This window comes from Silene latifolia, chromosome 11, assembly GCF_048544455.1.
Source record: "Silene latifolia isolate original U9 population chromosome 11, ASM4854445v1, whole genome shotgun sequence".
Classification (NCBI taxonomy): Eukaryota; Viridiplantae; Streptophyta; class Magnoliopsida; order Caryophyllales; family Caryophyllaceae; genus Silene; species Silene latifolia.
The window spans coordinates 7501138-7524822 of NC_133536.1; the positions used below are offsets into that span (position 1 = coordinate 7501138).

Consider the following 23685-nt stretch of genomic DNA (forward strand, 5'->3'; position numbering starts at 1 on the left):
AGCGAAAAAGATGGTGGCGCAAAAATCCATACAGGACATAAGAACTTGGTCTGAGCATTATAGTTTGCAGCTCGCCCAGTGGGCATCCACACACAACCAATGGATCTTATTCATCCCAGGAGAGTATTGCATCAAAAGATATAAAATGCCTGAACGACAGCAGATTCATTCTCATAAAGATGGAATTTGGGAGTACATTAATTGATAGATCAATCAGATGCAAAGTAACAAAGGGTCCAAATATCAGCAAAGACCGACACCCTGTTACTAACTTTCTGCGACTCATATACCAAAATTAACTCACCATAATAATTCCCAATGTTAAATTAGAAACAATCCTCACAAGATGTAGAGAGGTTAAAATACTCTTGTGAGAATATAAACGACAAATACACCAGAACTCATGAACTATAGTAGCCATGAATCATGATCCTACCATGAGCATTGATCAAAATATAACAAGCCCAAAATAAGCTCACAAGTCATATCCCCGCTTCTAATATTATACACATAGCTAGTATCTACCGACTTCTCAGAATAAGAAGTCCAAAATGAGCTCATAAGTCATATCCCCACTTCAAACATTATACACATAGCTATTAGCTAGAACTAAAATCTAACTACTTTAAGTTGATCCACGATGTTAACTCATGAAAAAACATTATACACATAGCTTTACGCCTACCATGAGGAGAAAATATAGTGACCCAACTCAGTGAATGGCCGATCACCAACACACTCAAGTGAACCCCACTCCTATGGGTTCATCTAAGTTAACTTGTCCTGAAAACGGAATCATCTTAGACACCTTTGCTATCTCTTCCTTCAATTTGTTTTGTTTCTCGTAGAGTTTAGCTATTTCGTCAAGGAGGATTGCTTTGCGTTCCTCGACTTCAGAATTTAATTGGTTGAGATTGTTGAGGGATTCCACCAAAGGTTTGCTTTTATGTACTAATAAAGCCTTCTCAACAAACGGAACCAACCAGCAAACATTGAAATGAATGTATTCTAGATCAGAGAGTGTGGAGCTTAAATAATCGGCTTGGTCATCACTCAAGGATCGGGCTGGGTTGTCCTCAAGAATTCGTACCATGGTGGCCAGCGACTCCAATGCCCTAGCAACTATGTCACGACTACTCACAGTGCGGTCTTTTATTATGTTCCCATGCTTCTGCCAGATCTTTTGCAAGGTCTGAACTAAATCAGACCTTATATCATATCCTTCGAATTTGGTAGTTGGAGAATCACTTTTGTGCCTCTACATAAAAAATGAAAAGAAAGCACTGAAATAAGTGAACTTGGTTCTAGTAAAAAATATACTCCCTCCATCTCATATAAATGATCCTCATTTAACTTTCTTCGCCTAAAAATGTCCGAGTTTGGGTGATATTTTATCACAACATAATAGTTAAAATAATTTAAAAAGTGATATTGTCAACATAGTTATTCATGACAAACCAAACAAGCAAAATTTCGTTGATTTGAATGGGACACTTGGGATGGATCAAGTTAAGGAAAAAAAACTTTAATAAAGAATGATTTAGTACCTCAGTCGTAGAGGATACAGAAACTTTATGTATTGAAGGAGTGATGTTTTTCCCTGAAGTCTCTGCAACAATATATCAATCAACTTGAGAAGTCCGGAGTCTAAAATCAAATGAAAATAAAAGGGCAAAATCCCATATGTCAGATCTTATAAGCTAAAAGTCAATACCTTGCTCAACTACACCAATCCGACTTGTTCTACTATGAAGAGCTCTTCTATTAGATTCAACAATAGGGTGGAGAGACGTCACAGTGTCGTCTTGCAATGATCCATCACCCTCAATATTTGCTTTTGTATGCATCTCTTCTTCCGTATTTTCCCAACTGTTCGAATCACGTTGCATTTTTTCATCCTCCTGATCATTACTATCTGAAACAGATTCAACCCCATCTTCAACCTGACCGTAACTACCGAACTCAGTAACCATTTCCTCATGCTCCTCCCCATCTTTACTGATTGTGTCCTTCAAATCAGATTGCACCTCTCCATCATTCTTATTTCTACTGTCAGAATCCAAGCCTTGGTCCACATCAGGCTCCCTTCACCAAGAACAAGGAAAACATTATTTTCATATCAACACACTTCTGATCATCATACACACGATAACATCTTAGCAAGATAATATTTAATAGCTAACAGACAAACAATTCTAGGATTCTATAATGAATACACAACCAAATGAATAATCCACCAACTCTTACATGAATGTTACTTCACCTATAGCTAAATTCTTAAACTAAAAATCCAAGTTGGGAAAATATCTGCGGTCACAAATTAAGAAGCTTCTAGCCTTCTAGATAAAAATGAAGATTTCAAAATACATTGTTAACCCAAAATGGAAAGTGCAAAGTATAAAAGTGGTTCGAGGGAGCAATAACCATGCATTTCTCGGAGTCTTTGTGTCGATTTCTACATAACCTTACCCCTACTTGAAAACATCAAGAGGTGGCTTACGCAAATTGCTTCAAAATTGCATCAGTTGGCTCCTACTTCCCGATGTAAGGAGCGAATGAAAATGGAGCTATATATGTCATATTTTTGGATGCATGTTCCCTTTTGAGTTTTGACACTAAAGAATTATTTACCTAGCTTGGTGAACATCAGTTATCTCGGGTTCATACGAAAGAGAAAGCTTAAGACCTCCTGCCGCACTAGTAGTAGCAGCTTCTTTGGACAAGCTCTCTTCTTTACCTTTGCACTGAGAGCACTTACTTTTCACCTACGCGACAATAGTGTAACAATAAGGTAACAATATGTAACAAATTAAAGCAAGTCTTAACTACCTCTGAACACAAGAGGCGATTGATACTTATTCTGGAGTTAGACGACTGGAATCAGAAAACAAGAGGCAATTGAGACTTACTTGTTTTGGAGTTAGACAACTGAAATGAGACTTTGAGGAAGCCATTGTTGACTTGATTTTGCAGAAGCTAAGTGGGGCGTCATCTGGATTATCCAGGATTTGGTGTTCAATGGAGTTGGTTCTATAATAGAACCATGCCTGCACATCAACAAGAATGTTTTTTTACTAATATATAAGCAAAAGGCAAATGCACAATTATGGTGAATACTGAATAGACAAGTAATGAACCTACAAGTTACGAACACCATAACTTAGGGATTACCTCAAGCAAGGGAGCAAAGAATTTCAGAAATTTTGTCTTCTTGCCTTTCACAATCGGAGAGTTTTTAAACTCACAAATATCATTGATCACAAATTCAAGAATGACTTTGGCCCAGTTGGTCTCTTCCATATCATGGATATCATAAGAGAAATACATGAGCCTCCCAGAGAAATCAGAGTTTGGAAAAAGGAAGAAATTCAATAAATAGAAATAAATTAATTTCCGAAATGAATCTCTATTTTCCTCATTAAGGACTGTATTGACGAGAATTTCCTGAAGAGTTCCTTTTTTCATAAGGTGGTTGGTGTTAGTTGTATTCAAGGCCACCTGAGAAGCTAGGTCAATGAAGAACTGGGGAACGGTTGACACTGCTGGCTTCTCTTCTGCATCTTTGCCATTCGGTTTCAAACCAAGTAAAAAAGCAACCTCGGCTTCACACAAAATGCACCATTTATTTCCAATGAAAAAAGCCTTTTTGTCAATGTTATAGGTTTCCATTATCAGACGAGTAATGAGCTTGTTCATTCTCCGCTTCTTCATCTTCAAAAGCTTGTAGAATACTGATCCTTCCATAAGTTGAAGTTTACTTTTGTCATTCAAATCGGGCAATGAAGCCCTTGTGTCAAGTACCAAATGCTCCATTGCTTTGTAAATAAATCCTGTAACCAAAAAAGAAGACAAACAAATACAAATTACTAACCACAGGACCGAGTATAAATGTAATACTCAGACTCTTCTACAAGGTGTCGTGCCGGACACATGTCAGAGTGTCAGACACGGCAACTTTGGGCAATATTTCAATTTTTTGGTCTAAATTGAAGTATCGAAGTGTCGTGGGTGTCGGGCCGACACGTGTCGGACACGCGACACGGCACCCAAGTGAAATGTCGGGTAACATAGCTCCAAACCCAACATTTAAATTAAACATCTAATGTACTACCACGAGTTGTATAATTTTTGAGCATTATAATAAAAATTTTGAGTTTTCTTTTAAAAATTACTCCCTCTGTCCCGGTCATTTGTTGTCCTTTTCCATATTGGGGTGTCTCACTCATTTGTTGTCTTTTCTATTTTAAGAATGAATTTAATGAGCAATTTGATCATTCCCACTCCATTTGTCCCACTTCTCACTCAGTAATTGACCCTTTCCCCTTTCCTTGGTCTTTGTGCCAAAACCAAAGGACAACAATTGACCAGGACCGAGGGAGTATGAGTTTTAATATAAGTTTCTCACTTAAAAATTAAAGTCAAAAGATTACAATATAACTCAAAAACATCAGATATAAGCTCAATGAAATTTGAGTTTTGACGGAAAAAAATAAAATTGAACCTATAAACCTTAATAAGATCAGAAAAAATATAGTTTGAGCAATTGAGCTATATGTTCATTTTTCCGCTCCAAACCCCTTCTAAAAATACTCCAATTTGTAGAGTTAATAAATCAGGAAAAACACATAAGAAATTCATCTATCATAGATACCTACCAAGCTTTACACTTATTTCATTAACTCTAATTATGCTCTATTGTGAGTTTGTGAGACGTCATAAGCTTGTGACCATCACAAGCGAACTAATTGGGGGAATCATAGCAGTTATTAAAATAGTAGTAACACAGATGAAAATTACATGCAACAATTAGAGAGAGAGAGAGTAATGTACAGCTGTGGTGAGGGTAACGTGATCGGAAGTCCGACGGCCGTCAGAGATTCAAAGGTGGTGGTGACGTGCTGGAGAAGTATCGCTGCAACTCAGAAATGATTTGGGTTATTTAAATTTTAAATTTTTGAGTGGTATAAATAAGAGGGCGGAAGTTGGATGGACATTTTATTAGATTCTCTTTTTTTTTTTTTGGGTGAAGACTGAAGAGGGACCCTATAACCGTTACCTACCTAATTAATACTTTAGCAAGTGAGTATTATCCATGTGGTTTACGACGGGTCAAGCATTATCCATGTGGTTAGATAAGACAAAACAGTTTGTTATTATCTGTGCACTTTGCTTTTGTCTTATCTACCCCACATGGGTAATACTTAACCCGTCGCAAACTAGTGACGGATATGCGCATCACAAATGAGATTTTGCGTTAATACTTTCCCATTATATCACCAGTTGTATGGTGTAAAATCCGAGTTCTGTTCTAAGGTTTTCGAGTTTTATTTTCAAAAATCTGAAGTGTATTGTAAAGTAATTGAACTTAACCACTTAAACATAACAAAAAAAAAAACTCGGAAAAAATTACACATAAGCTTGGATAAATGTTGTACAATGCTACCCTTGATGTGCATTGGTAAACCCTCGGCATTCTAAGAAAGACCAATAGTTTGGAATATTTTCATTAGATTTTTGACCTAGCACAAATTCTTATTTATGACGGGTATATCCGTCGCAAGCTTGCCTAAGAAATATCATTCTATTTTGTCTTATCATCCCACATGATAGTACTTGACCCGTCAAAAGCTTGTGAGTTGTGACAGATATGTCGAGAGATTTGCTATTTACCTAGTACTCCTACAACACAAGAAAAAAAGAGGTTTGATAATAGTTTCAAAAATCAAAACCAACCAAAAATGAATTTACCTAGTTTATTTTTACATTATTGCCACATCTCATTATTGCCACATCTCATTACTTCATCGTATTGTATAGATGATTCTATACCCAGAGTGTAACCGTAACTTTCTCGATAATTTACTTGCAGGTGCCAAGTAGCTGATTCATATACCTCATAGACTTGCATGCTCTACTAACACAAGCAGTTACTTCAGTTGTCTGACCTGCTCCTTCTGTCAATCTGCCGATCCATGTTTACTGCAGCTCCTCATATCACCTCGTGGACTATGGTACGACACTTTGACACTTCATTGCCGGTTAAAACAGAAAGAAAGCAGAAATCTCCAACATAAACAGTTAAAATTCAATCACCATACACAAAGGAGGTATCAATAGAAACTATTGGGTATAAGGTGTAATCTGGTAGTTAGTCAAAGTTAGTTAGGAAGAAGTCAAAGTTAGTTAGAGCAAAGTAAGTCGGTTTATGCAGTTAAGCTATGACTATAAATAGCAGCTCATATTCCTGATTGTTTTTTACAGAATTATAATACAAATTATATACATTCATTCAATATAATCTCTTCTCTCTATGATTCTTCTATTAGTCTATAATTCTACATGGTATCAGTGAAATTTCGATTTCTGGTTTTTTCATCATAGAATTCTTCTTCCATTTCTGGGTTTTTGGGTTGAAGATCTTCGTATTCATCTGGTTTTCGGGGTTTTCTTGTTTGCTTCTTATCTTCAAGATTCTGAGGTATAATCTCTGGTTCTTCCTTATCATCAAAACGCTTCCGCTACAATCTCTTTTCTTACCATATTATCATCATGCCTGAGGTTACTAACAATTCTAGTTCATCCTATGAGTATTTTGATGACCCTCTTTTCTTGTCCCAATCTGACCAACCTACTGCTAGTCTCGTTACTAGTCTTTTTGGGGGTCATGACTTCTTGGGATGGCGTAGAGAGGTTCTAATGGCTTTAACTTCAAAAAACAAGGACTGTTTTGTTGATGGTACACTTGTTAAACCACCTAAAACTGACAAAAAATACAGTCAATGGGTTAGATGTGATTTCATGGTTCGACAATGGATCTTGAATTCATTAGTTCAGTCAATAAAAGATAGTATGAAGTATGTTAATTCTGCAAGGGAGTTATGGTCAGAATTGCTTGAGAGATATGGTCAGGCTAGTGCTCTTGAAGTGTATCAGTTAAAGAAGGAGTTAGAGGGGATTTCTCAGGATAACTCTTCTTTAGTTGATTACTATGGAAAAATGAAGAATCTTTGGGAGACTTTGGACGGATTGGACCCAATTCCATTATGTTCTTGTGGTAAAATTGATCAGTGCACCTGTTCTTTGCTTAAAAAGATTATTGACAGAGAGAATACTGCAAAATTGATTCAATTTCTCATGGGGTTAAATGGAGGTTATGATACTGTGAGGTCTCAAATTTTGTCCATGGATCCTCTACCTAGTATTAACAAGGCTTTGAGTTTTCTACAAAAGATTGAACGACAAAAGCAAATAACTGAGTCTGTTCATACAATCTCTGAAGCAACTGCATATGCAAGCTATAAGGTTCCAGATCACAGAAAGAATGCTAGCCAAACTGGAAAATCTGATGGGAACTTGATTTCTTCTGATAAGTTTTGTGATCATTGTGAGAAGCATGGGCACACAAGAGCAACCTGTTTTGGTTTGAATAAGTGTCCCCACTGCAATAAGTTTGGCCATAATCCACTCAACTGTTTTGTCATCAAAGGTTTCCCTAATGACAAAGGCAAGGGTAAATACAAGGGCACTAATACCAAGTCTGGTGCATCAGTTACTGCTACTACTAATGCTGCTTCAAATCATACCAAGAATGCTGCCAATGCTGCTGACACTGTTAGCTTTAATTCACCTCTGGATGATGAGCCTTTGGTGGTATCTGGGTGTTCAGCTAATGCTTCTGGATCTCATAATTCTGGATTATCTGCAGATGTATTAAATGGGATTATTACTTCTGTTGTTGATCAGGTCCTGCAAAGGATAACTGATCAGCAACCTGCTCTTTCTTCCTCTCAATTTGCAGGTATTGTTTTTCCCTCGTCTGTTTCTTCAGTACATAATTCTTTTGTTTTGAATGACTGGATAATTGACACTGGAGCATCAGATCACATGACTTATGACTTGGGCATTTTAACTGATGTGATTACTCTTCAAACTCCTATAAAAGTAGGTTTGCCAGATGGGTCTGTTAAGTTAGTTCATAAGCTTGGAACAGTTAACTTGACTGATAAAATCAGGCTATTAAATGTATTTTATATCCCAGATTTCAAGCAAAACCTGATGTCTGTCAGCAAGTTAATTGACCACAATGCTTTATCTGTTGTGTTCAACTCTGCTGTTTGTCTTTTTCAGGACCTTTCAAGTAGACTTGTGATTGCTACAGGACAAAGAGTAGCTGACCTATATAGGTTTACTAATAAAGATTCCATGCTGCATAAAAATATCTCTAGTCTTGTTCACAATTTACTAGAGTCTAGGCTATCATCTGAAGAAAATAAAAAGCTTTGTTTAGCTGCTGTATCTAAGTCTATTTCCCTTTTACATAGTAGGTTAGGTCATCTTTCTGTAAAGAGACTCCGATACATTCCTGGTTTTACTACAGCAATAAAAAATGATTTTAGTTGTGAGACTTGTATTTTGGCTAAGCATCATAGACTTCCTTTTTCTATTTGCACTAAAAGAGCTGCTGCTTGTTTTGATTTATTGCATATTGATGTGTGGGGACCTTACAAGGTTCCAACAATATCTGGAGCCAAGTACTTCCTTACTATTTTAGATGATTATTCCAGAAATACCTGGACCATATTATTCCAGAACAAAGATCAAGTTCCTGGTCTTTTTAAGGATTTCTTAGTCTATATCTTTAATCAATTCAATAAGACTGTCAAGACTGTACGGTCTGATAATGGCACAGAGTTTTTACAACAATATTGTTCTGAGTTGTTCAAATCCAAGGGTATTGTTCATCAGACTAGCATTGTAGGGACACCTCAGCAGAATGGGAGGGTGGAACGAAAGCATAGACACCTCCTTGAGACTGCTAGGGCTCTTAAAATACAAGGTAATTTGCCTATAAAGTTTTGGGGGGACTGTCTTTTAACAGCTACCTATCTAATTAACCTAATGCCCTCACCTATAATTAACAATGCTACACCTTTTAAGCTTATTTTTAATGCTGATCCTGTATATGACAACCTGAGAGTATATGGTTGTGTGTGCTATGCAACAATGCCACCAACATTCTCAGATAAATTTGGCAATAGGGCTAGAAAGTGTATTTTTATAGGTTACCCTCACAATCAGAAGGGTTATAGACTTTATGATGTTCAATTGCATAAAGTTTTTGTTAGTCGAGATGTTATATTCAAGGAGCAGGAGTTTTATTATATATCCAAGCAAAGTGAGGATATGAATATTACTGCCACAAGCTTGGTCAATCCTGCATCATCCACGAATATTTTACTCAATCAGACTCCAGAACAGTCTGTTACCCAAGACAATCAAGTATCCACCAGGAGTTCACCTGTTACTTCTTTATCAGAAGACACAGTTGTTAATCCTACTTCTATTATTACTCCCACTGAGGAACCAGTCAGAACTTCATCAAGGCCAAGGCAAATTAGTTCTTGGTTAAAAGATTATCATTGCAGTCAAAAGTTGCCAGCACAAACAAAGGGATCTGCTAATTCTGTTGCATTACAGGCAACAATATTTTCTCAGTTACAGGAATATGCTCCTGATTATGTTGCTTCTCTTGCTAATGCAATGCAAGAACCTGAGCCTTATAGATATTCAGAGGCTCAGCAAGACTCTAGGTGGGTTAAGGCTATGCAAGATGAGATTCAAGCATTGGAAAAGAATAACACTTGGGATTTAGTTGATCTCCCACCTGGAAAGAAACCTATTGGATCAAAATGGGTTTATAAAATAAAGTATAAATCAGATGGGACAGTGGAGAGATTTAAGGCACGACTAGTTGCCAAAGGGTTCAATCAGATCAAGGATAGGGATTATAAACATACTTTCTCTCCTGTTGCAAAGCTGACCACAGTTAGGACTCTTCTAGCCGTTGCTGCCCTTAAAGATTGGCCATTGTACCAGTTGGATGTTAATAATGCATTCTTACATGGCTATTTAGATGAAGAGGTATATATGAAGGTACCAGAAGGATATGATGTTGCTGCAGGGCTTGTTTGTAAGCTAAAAAGATCACTGTATGGCCTTAAACAGGCTTCTAGACAGTGGAACAAAGAGCTTACAAGATTCTTACAGCATATAGGCTACAGTCAGTCTAAGCAAGATTACTCCCTATTTACTAAGTTTGATACAACAACTCATGCTTTTACAGTTTTGCTAGTGTATGTTGATGATATCTTACTGACTGGTACAAATTTGGAAGAGATTACTAATGTCAAAACCCAACTGAATAAGGCATACTCTATCAAGGACTTAGGAAACATGAGATACTTCCTAGGCTTGGAGATTTCCAGGAATGAATCTGGAATCATGATAAACCAGAGGAAATATATACTTGATATTCTCAGGGATTTGAAAATGGAAGGGTGCACATCATCAGCATTTCCTCTACAGCAAGGACTGAAGTTATCTTCAGGGGAAGGAGAATTACTGGAAGATCCTGATCAATACAGGAGACTTGTTGGTAGGCTCTTGTATTTGAATCTTTCAAGGCCAGATCTTTCCTACACTGTCCAACATCTTAGCCAATTTGTAAGTCAACCCAGACAACCTCATATGCAGGCTGCACTGCATGTGGTAAAGTATCTCAGAGGGACTATCAATGTTGGCTTACATTATAAATCCCAGTCTAGCCTTATCCTAACTGCATACAGTGATGCAGACTGGGGTAAATGTCAAGATACTGCCCGTTCACTAAGTGGCTACTGTATATTTCTTGGAGATTCATTAGTATCTTGGAAGACCAAGAAGCAGCCTACAATTAGTAAAAGCTCAGCTGAATCTGAGTATCGTAGCCTGTCTTTCACTACTTCAGAAATGGTTTGGCTTGATAGGTTACTAAATGACTTACAGATTAAAGTTCCTAAGCCTATACCCTTGCATTGTGACAATAAGGCTGCCCTTCACATTACTGCCAATCCAGTTTTCCATGAAAGAACTAAACATCTGAGTATTGACTGCCATTACGTCAGGGAGAAGCAAGATGAAGGATTTCTCACAACAACATATCTCAGGACTGGTTTACAACTAGCTGACATAATGACTAAAGCTCTTGGGACAGACCAACACCAGTACTTTTCTCGCAAGCTAGGATTATCCTTGTCTACTACCTAGCTTGAAGGGGGTATATTGGGTATAAGGTGTAATCTGGTAGTTAGTCAAAGTTAGTTAGGAAGAAGTCAAAGTTAGTTAGAGCAAAGTAAGTCGGTTTATGCAGTTAAGCTATGACTATAAATAGCAGCTCATATTCCTGATTGTTTTTTACAGAATTATAATACAAATTATATACATTCATTCAATATAATCTCTTCTCTCTATGATTCTTCTATTAGTCTATAATTCTACAGAAACCAAACCAGAACAGCAATGAAGACGCAACAGACTCCATACGATATTACATCAAATTGCTAATTACCGCTGAAGGTTCATTCTTGGTGTAATGGTGAAAGGTTAAACGAAAACTTAGCCCAAAAACAAGCGTGGTTAACCTAATGGAATAACTTGAAAAGAACAGCGTAAGAGACCAGAGAGAAAGAGATTGTCTTACATACGGATCAGAATTCAGAAGTAGGGAAGTAGAAGATGTCATTCAAGGCTCGTATTAAAAAGCGGAGAGCATCCAGCAGTCGTTCAGGCCAATATGCTTCTCACAGCCCTGCAAGCTGCAACAGAACTTTTTGCAACTCATTTCTCAAAATTAACTCACCATAAGAGTTTCCCAAGTTCAATACACGAGGGGGATTAACTTGAAAAAACTGTCGCATGATGTAGAGGTTAAAATACATTTATGAGAATATAAACCGCAAGTACACCAGAATTCAGGAGCGATAACAAGAGCACTGATTATAACAAGTCCACAATATGCTTACAAGCTCATATCCTCCACCTCAAAAGTATACATATAAACCACAAATACACCACAACTCATGAACAATAGTTAGTCATGATCTTACCATGAGCATTGATCAAAATAACAAGTCCAAAATAAGCTCACGAGTCATATTCCGACTTATAGTATTATACACATAGCTAGTACTAAAATCTACCGACTTCTCAGAATAAGAAGTCCAAAATAAGCTCATAAGCCATATCCCCACTTCAAACATTATACACATCTAGTACTAAAATCTAACTTCTTTAAGTTGATCCACGAGGTAACTCATGGTAAAGCACATATTTAACCTTTACTCCTACCATGAGGACAAAATATAGTGACGCGAACAAGTCCAAAGGGGCATATCAGACCCAACTCAGTGAAGGACCGATCACCAAAACAATCAAGTGAACCCCGCTCCTATGGGTTCATCAAACTTAACTTGTCCTGAAAAAGGAATCATCTTGGACACCTTCGCTGTCTCTTCCTTAAGTTTGTTTCGTTCCAGGTGGAGTTTAGCTACTTCGTGAAGGAGGATTGTTCTGCGTTCCTCGACTTGGGAACTTAATTGGCTTAGATTGTTGAGGGATTCCAGCAAAGGTTTGCTTTTGTGTACTAATAAAACCTTCTCAACAAACGAAACCAACCAGCAAACTTTGAAACGAATGCATTTTAGATCAGACAGTGTGGACCTTAAATAATCGGCTTGGCCATCACTCAAGGACTGGGCCGGGTTGTCCTCAAGTATTCGTACAATAGTGGCCAGCGACTCCAATGCCCTAGCAACTATGTCACCGCTACGCACAGTGCTGTCTTTTATTATGTTCCCATGCTTCTGCCAGATCTTTTGCAAGGTTTGAACTAAATCAGATCTTATATCAAGTCCTTCAAATTTGGTAGTTGAAGAATCACTTTTGTGGCTCTACATAAAGAATGAAAAGAAAGCACTGAAATAAGTGAACTTGGTTCTAGTAAAGATATATATATTATCCTCATTTAATTTTGTTGGCCTAACAATATCAAGTTTGAGTGATATTTTATCACAACATAATACAACAACATTACCCCAGTGCCTCAATGGCTCCCGCAAATTGCGGGGTAAGGGGGGGTCGGATGTACGCAGCCTTACCCTTGTGTTAGCAACACAAAGAGGCTGTTTCCGAATGACCCAAGATGAAAATTGCGTTGAGAACTGCATCGAAGGACCGCTACTTCACAAAAGAAAGAAGCGCAACCACTTTAGTGAGCCATTTTGATTTATTCCATTATATTTTATCACAACATAATAGTTAAAATAATTTAAAAAGTGATATTGTCAACATAGTTATTCATGACAAATCAAACAAGCAAAATTTCGTTGATTTGAATAAATCAATGGTCAACAATGATAACAGTTCACCAAGAGCAAATGGGACACTTGGGATGGATCAAGTTAAGGAAAAAAACTTTAAAAAAGAATGATTTAGTACGTACCTCAGTCGTAGGAGTGATGTTTTTCCCTGAAGTGTCTGCAAAAATATATTGATCAACGTGAAAAGTCCGGAGTCTAAAACCAAATGAAAAGAAAAGGGCAAAAGCCTAAGTCATATCTTATAAGCTAAAAGTCATTACCTTGCTCAACTACATCATTCTGACTTCTACTAAGAAGAGCTCTTGTAACAGATTCAACAAGATGGGGAGACGACACGAGGTCCTCTTGCAATGATCCATCACCCTCAATATTTTCTTTAGAAAGCATCTCTTCTTCCTTGTTTTCCTGACTACTTGAATCACACTGCATTTTTTCATCCTCCTGATCTTGACTACCGAAATCAGTATCCATTTCTTCTTGCTCTTCCTCATCTTTACTGTCAGAATCCTCCTCTCCATCATTCTTATCTCCACTGTCAGAATCCAAGCCTTCCTCCTCATCAGGCTCCCTTCACCAAGAACAACGAAAACAGTATTTTCATGTCAGCACACTTCCCTGGAAACCAATTATCATCGCTATGCACACGGTAATGTCTTAAAACTAAAAATCCCTCCAGTCAATTTTAGCTTCCTACTTTACTGGCTTACAAACAAAAGACAAAAAAAAAAACCTTCCTATGCCATCTGCTATATGAATTAAGCGTAATGATATGTTCAGAAAAATGCAAGTTGGGAAAATATGTGGTCTCACACATTAAGTCGCCTCTAGATAAAGATGACAATATCAAAATACATGATCAACCAAGAACAGAGTGAAAGTATAAAAGTGGTTCAAGAGAGTAGTAGCCATTCATGTTGTCAAGTCTTTTGCGTCAATTTCTTCGCACCTATAGATTTAATATGATAGCTACGACCGTTGTACAATCTTAGAGTCATATGCATGCATCACAAATTCACACGGGAAGAAACTATTATACTCCGTAGTAGCCCTACCTTATTACCTACAACATTCTAGTACTTAATAATTTCAGAAATACTATAACTCGAACATAAAAAATACTCCCTCCTATTCTGAATAACTCTCCCCATTGGAGGGTGGCACGGGAATTAAGGGTGTTTGAATTAAATAAGCTAAAGTATTGTGGTAGCACTACCTTATTACCTACAACATTCCAGTACTTCATAATTTCAGAAATACTATAAATCTACTGAGCATGGGCATGTCCTAAAGTGTACTCCCTCCGTCCCACTCATGGGACGTAGGGAGTAATAAATTTCAATTACCTTTCCAAAGAAACATTCAAAATCCAATCAGGAGGCGACCAATCAATCATAGGAAACACTGAATTCTCGCCCTCCCGAGCAAACACCTCATCATCAAACCAAAAAACCGCAATATCATCCTCACTTAATTGTCTATCATCACTCTCAGTAAACTCCCAACAACCCTTCCCATACCGCGGAAATGCAGCCTCAGAAAACACAATGCAGTTCCTAAACTCCTTCCCTGGAAACAAACTCGACACCCTTCGAAAAAAGTAATAATCTTTCCCCATAAACAACACCTTCTTATCTTCAAACCCCGAAACTAATTCCCAATAATACCCCTCCCAACGATTCTTTCCTTTCTGCTTCAACATATAAACTCGAAACGATTCCGCTACGGCACGAACCACTAAATACAAGATTCCTTCATCAATAGCGAACCGTTTCCGCCACCCAAACCGGTCAACGCCGGGAGTAACAGTCAACATTATATTCTCCCGAATTTTGAACTTTTTATCAGTAGTTTTATAACAATGAATTAAATAAACCATTCCTTTTCTATCCACAGCGTATATCTTGCCGCGGAAAACGGTAATATCATCGAAATTACGAAAACGATAAAACTTTACCCAGGGATCATCCTCATCGGGTTCGTAGCGAGGGCATGCAATTAATTGACCGCCGCCGTATAAAGCAAAGAAACGACCATTATCGAGCTTAAGGAGTTTGTCGACGTGGTTGCGATCGTCGAAAGCGTAGGAAACGGCGAGGGAGACGGGATGAAGTTGTGAGAAGTCGAAATTGCGCGGGAAGTTGAAGGAGTGGGGTTTGGAAGTGAGAGGGTGGTAGAGGCGGTTGTTGCGGCGGGTGATGATCCATGGACGGGAGGTTGAGTGGGTTTGTGGTGGTCGGAGGAGGTGGACGTCGGTGGTGTGGAGGCGGTGTATGCGGCGGGTGAAAGCTGATTCGTCGTTCCGATGAGTGAATTTTCTAGAGGTTGGTTTGGCCATTTTTCACTGAGAAAGAGGTTTAGGGTAAATGAATTTACCTAGTTTACTAGTTTTAAACCCGTGCAAAAAATGCACGGGTCGTATTGTCGTAGTAGCAGGCGCTACCATTGGATACAGGAGTTAAATAGTTTAGAATTTAAAATGTGTACTCACTATGCTAAATATTTTATTTAGGATATACATTACTTTTTATGAACCTATGGTGGTGAAAGTAATTGGGGTAGGCTCACACTCACATATAATGAAAAAATATAAAAATACTCATTTATCAAGACTACACATATATGGCTGACCATTTACATTTAAATTCCATTATAATATGTTTATTAAAGTGTCTATTTGGTCGGTCCAATTTTGTATAACTATTAATTATCAGCCTAAGTGTGATCTCGTTTATTAAAATTATTCGATCATTATTAATTATAAAACCCTTTCAATAGTATTAGACACTACATAAATACGAATTTTAGTTAAGTAATTTATAATTTGACGCTATTACTACCCTTCCCTTTCGACTTTTGTATTAAAATTAAAGGTAAATAATTGACAGAAACGAAAGCAGTATGAAATAATTTAATTACGATTATCCTTAAACTGCTACTATAGATAAAACTATGTTACAACCGTTTACGATAGATGTATATAAGAACATATCAACTTGTTAACGCAAATAAAATACTCCGTATTAAGTTATCCTTAAATGGCCCAAATACGATACATCGTTTATGATAAATATATATGAGAACATATCAACTTTGTTAACGCAAATAAAATACTCCGTATTAAGTTATCCTCAAAGGACTCAAATACAATACACCGTTTATGATAAATGTATATGAGAATATATCAACTTGTTAACGCAAATAAAATACTATGTATTAAGTTATCCTAAAATAGCTCATATACGATCCAAGAAAATAGTAGGATGATACTCCGTATTATAGAAGCATATACAATTTGGTTCATAACCAAATCATATACTCCTAGTACTTAGAAAGAGACAAATACGGACTACTATTATATTTTTGCAAACATAATTAATTAACCTAATTACTTTTATATTTCACCTAGCTCACCATCACTCTCATGCTATCTCTCTTATTTTTTTATTTTATTTTTTGTTTTTTACCTTCTTTCACAAATTTAAATTTTCAGCCTGTCAATTAATTCATCTTATATATTCAAAATAATTATCAAAATTCTTAGCCAAAAAATATTCGATCAAGTGAATCTGAAAATTTGTTGATATGAAGTTGAATATTTTCATATTTGATTAAGTGTTCGATGTGATAATGTTAAATGTTTTATTCAGTTTGCTCGACTCATCAATTCGGTAAGAGTACATGCATGTTGTTGATGTCGATTTGTAATATTTTCTGGGATTAATGATAATTTTAGTGTGTTTGTGACTTCTTAGTTTCAATTTGTTTTCGCTAATTAAAGTCCTCTATATTTTTTTTTCAAAATATTTAGTTTAAATGCTTTCGCTTTGTTAATTTTCTAAAGAGAGATATTTTTTTCCGTTTTCTGCAATAATTAGTCCAATTAAATTGTATTCAACGTATTTCAAAGATTATACTTTGTTAATGTTCTCAAGATTTTCACGTTTGTACATAAAGGGAATGATGGATTGATAATATCATCTGATCCTTGAAATTTTTCTTTGAATCATTTTTTTTTTTGCAATTTTATTTCATTTTTTTTCGAAAATTATTTGATGTATAATGTATGGTTTTTAATGTAAGTATAAATATAAAAAGGAATAATAATGAAGAGATGAGAAGTGTAGTAGCAAGAGTCTTAATTAATTCTTTAGACATCATGGGGGATCCCACATAAGAAAAAAAAAAGAAAAAGAAAAAAAAGCCAAACCAATAGGAATCCTTTAAAGAACCCAACTTTTATACTATGTAGATTTTCACATTAGGTTGTTACTCAATGTAAGAGAAGGAAAAGAGGCTTGACAATACTTTTAAAATCGACTCAAAATGATTAGGTAGCTTATGTTCACAACAGTTGAAAAAAGCTGAACTGAACTGAACTTAATCGAGTTGAATTGAACTTAATTAAAGTAGGAGTCAATTTGTAAATTAGGAGTCAATTTAAGTTGAATTGAACAATGAAACTCAACTAAAATAAAGACCTTAGAGGTTTAGAGTCACCATGCGACATAACGGCTCTTCCCCGAACCTGAAATACGATCCTACGTGGGGCCCTTGTTTGACAAACCTTTTAAAACAAGTTGCCTAGAACAAGTTACATGCAATGAGGTACTCCATCTCTCCCGATCATTTATTGTCCTATTTTATTTTTGGGTTTCTCGGTCAATTATTGTCCTTTCTCTTTTAAAAAAGATCTTGATAAGCAATTTGATCATTCACACACAATTTGGTCCACTTGTCATTTAATAATTGCCCCTCCTCTTTCCTTGATGGTTTATGCCAAAAACAAAGACTAACAATTGACCGATGGAGAATTTGGTGTTGCAGGAATGAGATGATCTTCCAGAACCGCCGCCCTTGGCCTATGAGCACTCTCACTGCTATTCTGGGTGACATTCAGTGTATGGATGAGGTTGTGTGTAGCAAGAGCGCTTGCCTTATTCAAGCGCCTTTGGTGGACGTCTCTCCTGATTTTGTTTTAGCAAAGAGGATTAGAAATTCCTTTCCATTTGGATTGTTAGTGGGCCTGATTGTGGGAATGTTTGCACCGTCAAGTGTGATGCTGCTTGGAGAGAGGATAGAAGTTCTGGCATGGGGTGGTGCTTGTTGGATGGTAATGGAACCTTAAGGACTACTGCTCATGCTCGCACGCTTGCTTCATCTGCCTTGCATGCCGAAGGACATGCTACTATCATGACGCTAAAATGGGCATTGGACGAAGGCTATCTCCATATTAGACTTGTTACAGATTGTCTTAATTTAGTTTTACAGGTTGCCGAAGCGGAGAAGGCGATTGCGTCTATTAGTTGCATTATCCAGGATCTTAAGTCTATTGCGTCTCGTTTGCACTGTTGTTCTCTTAGTTTTTGTCCTAGGGGAGTGAATAGGATAGCTCATAATCTTGCCCAAAAAGCTCTATTGTAAGTTATGCTATGTTTTGCTATCAAAAAAAAAAAAAACTCTTTAACTTGCAATCAAGAGCGGAATAATGCTAGAAACAAATTCGTGATTAAGTAGATGTTATGGCACTTATCAAATCCTCACACACATAATTAACTTGCAGGTGCCAAGTAGCAGATTCATATACTTCATGGACTACATGCTCTACTAACACAGCAGTTGCCTCAGTTGTCTGACCTGCTCCTACTGCCAATCTGCCGATCCATGTTACCGCAGCTCCTCATATCACTTCGTGTACTATGGGTACGACACTTTGACACTTCATTTCAAACTAAAAACATCGAGGACTTTTCATTGAATATTTGAGTCCAAATTTTGGACACTTACCCAAGTCGAGTACATTAACCGATGCAGTATAACATAGTAACATACCAAGTCTAATACATTAAACGAGTCAGTCTAATATTATTGGTCATTTATTGCCGGTTAAAACAGAAAGAAATCAGAAATCTCCAACATAAACAGTTAAAATTCAATCACCATACACAAAGGAGGTATCAGTAGAAACCAAACCAGAACAGCAATGAAGACGCAACAGACTCCATATGCTGCAGCTAAGTGACTGTCCATTAACAAACACGCTCAAGTGAGCCCCGTTTCTAGGGGTTCGTCAAACTTAACTTGCCCACAAAAAGGAATCATCTTGGACACCTTCGCCATCTCCTCCTTCCGTTTGTTTTCCTCCACATCAAGTTTAGTTAATTCTTCAAGGAGCACTAATCTCCTTTTCTTGGCTTGGGTGCTTAATTGGCTGAGACTGTTCAATGATTCCACCAAAGGCTTACTTTTATGTAATTTCTCAGCCTTCTCGACCAATGGAACCAACCAGTCAACTTTAAAACGAATGTATCTTAAATCAGACAATGTAGAGACTAAATAATTGGCTTGGTTATCGTTCAAGGACAGAGCTGAATTGTCACCGAGTATGCGTACTATAGTGGCTAGGGATTCCAATCCCCTGGCAATTATGTCATCACTGCGTACAGCGCTGTTTTCTAGTATGTTGCCGTGCTTCTGCCAAATCTTTTGCAAGGTTGGGACTAAATCAGGCCTTATATCAAATCCTTCAAATACTGATGTTGCAGAATCACTAGAATCACTTCTCTCCCTCTGCATAGTGAATAAAAAGAAAGCACTCAAGTTTGTACCTCCATGTCTCATAATGAAGATTGAGTTGGAAATTACTCCCTTCGTCCCGGTCATTTGTTTACCTATTCCATTTTAGGGTGTCTCATTCATTTGTTTACTTTCTATATCAGGAAGGTTTTTTATAGGTAATTTGATCATACAAACTCATCATGATCCACTTGTCATCGTCCCCTCCCCCATTCCTTGCTCTTGGTGCCAAAACCAAAGGTAAACAAATGACTCGGGACAGGGGGAGTGCATCTAAGCCTAGAATCAAAGTATAGGAAGTCTTCCAAGGAAATAAAACAAAAAAAGAAATATTCAGTACCACTGTTGTAGAGAATGTGCATGCTCCAGGCACCAACTCTGTGATGTTATTCCTTAAAGTCTCTGCAACATACATCGGCATGAAAGTCAGCTGTCAAAACTCCATGAAGAGAAAATGCTTTTATAAAATGTGTTATATATCGAAACCTGAATGTCACTACCTTCCTCAGTTGCATTATTCCTACCATTTAGACTGAGAACAGTTCCTGTAATTTCTTTTTCAGTAGCAGAAAGACAAGGCGCCTGAGTGACAATAGTTCCGGTTTCAGGACTAAATAATGAAGGCGATACATAACATACTCCCTCGTGCAATGCTGCACCACCCTCACTAATTGCATTTGCATGCAACTCGACACCCTCATTTTCCTGACTGTTTGAATCAGATTGTATATTTCCATCCTCCTGATCCTGATTATCTAAATCAGATTCCACCCCGCATTCATCCTGATCTTGACTGCCAAATTCAGTTTCCATCTCTTCTTGCTCATCCTCGTCTTTACTATTAGTATCCTTCAGATCAGATTGCACCTCTCCATCATTCTTATCTGCAATATCAGGATCCCTTCACCAAGAACAAGATAAAACATTGTTTTTACGTCAGGACTCGTCTCTGAAAACCATTCTCATCACTACTCACAGTTACTAATTTGCAGGAACACAAATAAAGAAACCACTGCTAAAAGATGAAAGATTCAAAATTATACAGTCAACGCAAAACGCAGAAAATATAAAAACTCAGGAACACAATCAAATCAGTTTTGAAAATCGCATCAGTTGCCTGCTACATCAGTGCTACATCAGTATGTAAGGAAAAAGGATATTTGGCTTGAATGCTAACATAAAAGAAATTACAGATGTCTCAATTTCGATTACCTTTCCGATTGGCTAGAAGACACTGATACTGTACGCTTCTGAAATTCAGCAGCAGAGAACGACGAAACATTGAAAACCCAACCAGGAGGTGACCAATCAATCTTAGGAAAACACGAATTCTCGCCCTCCCGAGCAAAAACCTGATCACCCAACCGAAAAACAGCAATATCCTCCTCACTGAACTGCCTATCATCACTCTTACTAAACTCCCAACAATCATTCCCATACTGAGGAAACGCGGCCTCAGAAAACACAATACAGTTCTTATACTCCCTCCCTGGAAACTTCCTCGACGCCTTTCGAAAAAAACAATAATCTCTAGCCATAAACAACACTTTGTTACCCTCAAACCCCCTCACCACTTTCCAAATAAACCCCATTCCCCGCCTCATAAGCCTAAAAACCTCGAAAAATTTCTCGTCCATACGAACCACCAAATACAAAACTCCGCCATCCACCGCAAACCGTTTGCGCCACCCGGAAAAATACAAACGGAGAGTTTGTTGTTGAAACCCTATGTTTTTCCCGATTTTGATTTTTCTCACGCTAGTAAAATTATTAATCAATTTGACAAACCCGGCCCTGTCTACCGCGTAAATATCTCCCTTAAAAACGATAATGTCGTCGAAATTGAATTTATTGTATTCGGATAAATTGATCCAAGGGCTAATATGTTGGAGTATAAATCCACTTGTGAGTCCCACATCGGTGAAAAAGAGAGAGATTGTCTATCTTATAAGGCCTAGGGGTGTTTCTCCCATTGCCAATTGGTTTTGGGAGATAAGAGCATTCTTGGGCTTGTGAGTTAGACTTCTCTCCTCCACCGCGGGTAAGGCCAGACCCGTCTCGTGTTTATTATGGTATCAGAGCCCAAGGCAAAAAAAAAAAAGACCTGGGTCTCGTGTTTAAAACTGAGCCTTTATGTGCACCGACCCGCCGTGAGGATGTCCAGTCCCTCCGGTTTCAGCATGAGGAAGTCCAGTCCCTCGGGTCGAGTGAGCACTGTGACTCCTGTGAGGATGTCCAGTCCCTCCAGTCCCTCCGGTTTCAGCATGAGGAAGTCCAGTCCCTCGGGTCGAGTGAGCACTGTGACTCCTGTGAGGATGTCCAGTCCCTCCAGACCGATCTTTAAGTGGGCTCACAAGTGAGGGGGTGTGTTGGAGTATAAATCCACTTGTGAGTCCCACATCGGTGAAAAAGAGAGAGATTGTCTATCTTATAAGGCCTAGGGGTGTTTCTCCCATTGCCAATTGGTTTTGGGAGATAAGAGCATTCTTGGGCTTGTGAGTTAGACTTCTCTCCTCCACCGCGGGTAAGGCCAGACCCGTCTCGTGTTTATTATAATATCATTCCAATACTTATTTCTATTCCATCGAGGACAACCTTGAAGGTGACCGCCGCCGTATAACGCCAACATAGTACACTTTTCGACAACGGTGATATCGAGATCAGGGTGAAAGTATCGGGCGGGGTCCGTGGGGAGGAGGAGGAGCTTGTCGACGAGGTAGGGTTCGTCGAAAGAGTAGAAAGTGGCGAGGGGAGTGAAGTCGAGTTGTGAAAAATCGAGTTTAGGAGGGAAATTAAATGAATGAGGTTTTAATGTGAGGGGGTGGTGGAGGCGGAATGTGTATTCTTTTTTGACGGATTCGCGGGTGATGAGCCATGGGCGGGAGGATGAGTGGGAGTGTGGTGGACGGAGGAGGTAGACGGATGTGGAGTAGACGCGGTAGTGGTGGGTTTTGTAGGCGGAGTCGTCGTCGAGACGGGTGAAGTTCCTGGGGGTGGAGGTGGGTGTGGGTGTGGGTGTGGGTGTCTGCATTTGTTTCCTGTGCTGGTGAATTCGTTTGGAATGGAGTTGGGGAAGGAGCAAGGGTGGTGTGAAATGGAGATTGGGAAATTATTTTTGGCGCGAGATGAAAGTGTGGTTTGAAATATTGAACTATGGCGGGAAATTTATACAAACGCAAAAAAAAATTAGGGGGTCAAAGTGGATTATACAAACAATGTACAAGAGAATATACAAAAGGTAATTTAATGAAAAAAAAACTCAAAATAAAAGAAATATTATTTATTAAAAATTCTACTCCCTCCGTCTTGGTCATTTGTTTACATTTGGTTTTGGCCCAAAAACCAAAGATTGAGGAGGGGTCAATTATTGGATGATAACTGAACTAAATTAGGTGTGGATGAGTGGATGACCAAATTAACTGACAAATTTATTCCTAAATTGACTGGGATACTCTAAAATGAAATAAGTAAATAAATAACCGGGACAAATAGAGTAGTATTGCATTAAACGAAAAATGAGTAGGCGATTTTAATATGTTAATAATAATAGTTGATTATATTAGTTAAATAAGAGTGTAAGTGTGTAAGAGTCAAGACCCTACCGTAAAGCATAATTGGGAAAAGCACTGGAAAAGGGCCAAAAGGCGCAATGTAAACCGGGGAAAAAAGACCGGTTAACTGCTTTGCTGGTTCGGTTCGGTGAGCGTTTGTCTCAACTATCTAGTTAGTGTACTATTTGACCCATTTTAGCTATAAAGCGAACACTTTAGTCTTGAAGGAGACCAACTCTAGTAAAATGAGCTAAAACAGGGGAAATTATAAGAAATTCCCTCTCACCATCCATTATATGGGGGAGCTAAAAGAAATCATACCTGAGCTAATATCATGCTCGCCCGGCAACACTGTCATTTATGCC

The 23685-nt window shown here is 37.9% G+C and overlaps 3 protein-coding genes across 5 annotated transcripts in view; all 3 read right to left on the bottom strand.

The window, feature by feature from the left end:
- Nucleotides 1-295: 295 nt before the first annotated feature.
- On the bottom strand, nucleotides 296-4982 carry LOC141610881 (uncharacterized). The gene is made up of 7 exons (XM_074429177.1): nucleotides 4831-4982; nucleotides 3172-3830; nucleotides 2910-3047; nucleotides 2632-2765; nucleotides 1715-2085; nucleotides 1548-1609; nucleotides 296-1258 (listed from the first exon to the last, which is right to left on the bottom strand). The coding sequence occupies exons 2-7, from the start codon at nucleotides 3811-3813 to the stop codon at nucleotides 740-742; spliced, it is 1866 nt and encodes a 621-aa protein (XP_074285278.1). The 5' UTR covers nucleotides 3814-3830; nucleotides 4831-4982; the 3' UTR covers nucleotides 296-739.
- Nucleotides 4983-11792: 6810 nt separating this feature from the next.
- LOC141610878 (uncharacterized) overlaps nucleotides 11793-23685 on the bottom strand; it is a 122741-nt gene continuing 110848 nt past the window's right edge. Inside the window, exons 1-4 of one of the 2 annotated variants that reach the window (XM_074429172.1) lie at nucleotides 14540-15587; nucleotides 13457-13764; nucleotides 13319-13353; nucleotides 11793-12767 (exon numbers count right to left, since the gene is read on the bottom strand). In XM_074429172.1, the coding sequence (XP_074285273.1) occupies nucleotides 12249-12767; nucleotides 13319-13353; nucleotides 13457-13764; nucleotides 14540-15531 (1854 nt within the window). In that variant the 5' untranslated portion in view covers nucleotides 15532-15587 and the 3' untranslated portion in view covers nucleotides 11793-12248. Of the gene's footprint in view, nucleotides 12768-13318; nucleotides 13354-13456; nucleotides 13765-14539; nucleotides 15588-23685 lie in introns of those variants that run through there. The other variant, XM_074429171.1, reaches the window with a different exon arrangement.
- LOC141610865 (uncharacterized) lies at nucleotides 18811-22812 on the bottom strand. 2 transcript variants are annotated; one of them, XM_074429153.1, is made up of 4 exons: nucleotides 20982-22812; nucleotides 20294-20670; nucleotides 20110-20171; nucleotides 18811-19763 (listed from the first exon to the last, which is right to left on the bottom strand). In XM_074429153.1, the coding sequence occupies exons 1-4, from the start codon at nucleotides 21404-21406 to the stop codon at nucleotides 19236-19238; spliced, it is 1392 nt and encodes a 463-aa protein (XP_074285254.1). In that variant the 5' UTR covers nucleotides 21407-22812; the 3' UTR covers nucleotides 18811-19235. The 2 variants fall into 2 exon arrangements, with proteins under 2 accessions (XP_074285254.1, XP_074285253.1); XM_074429152.1 differs by having other exon boundaries at nucleotides 18812-19763; nucleotides 20270-20670.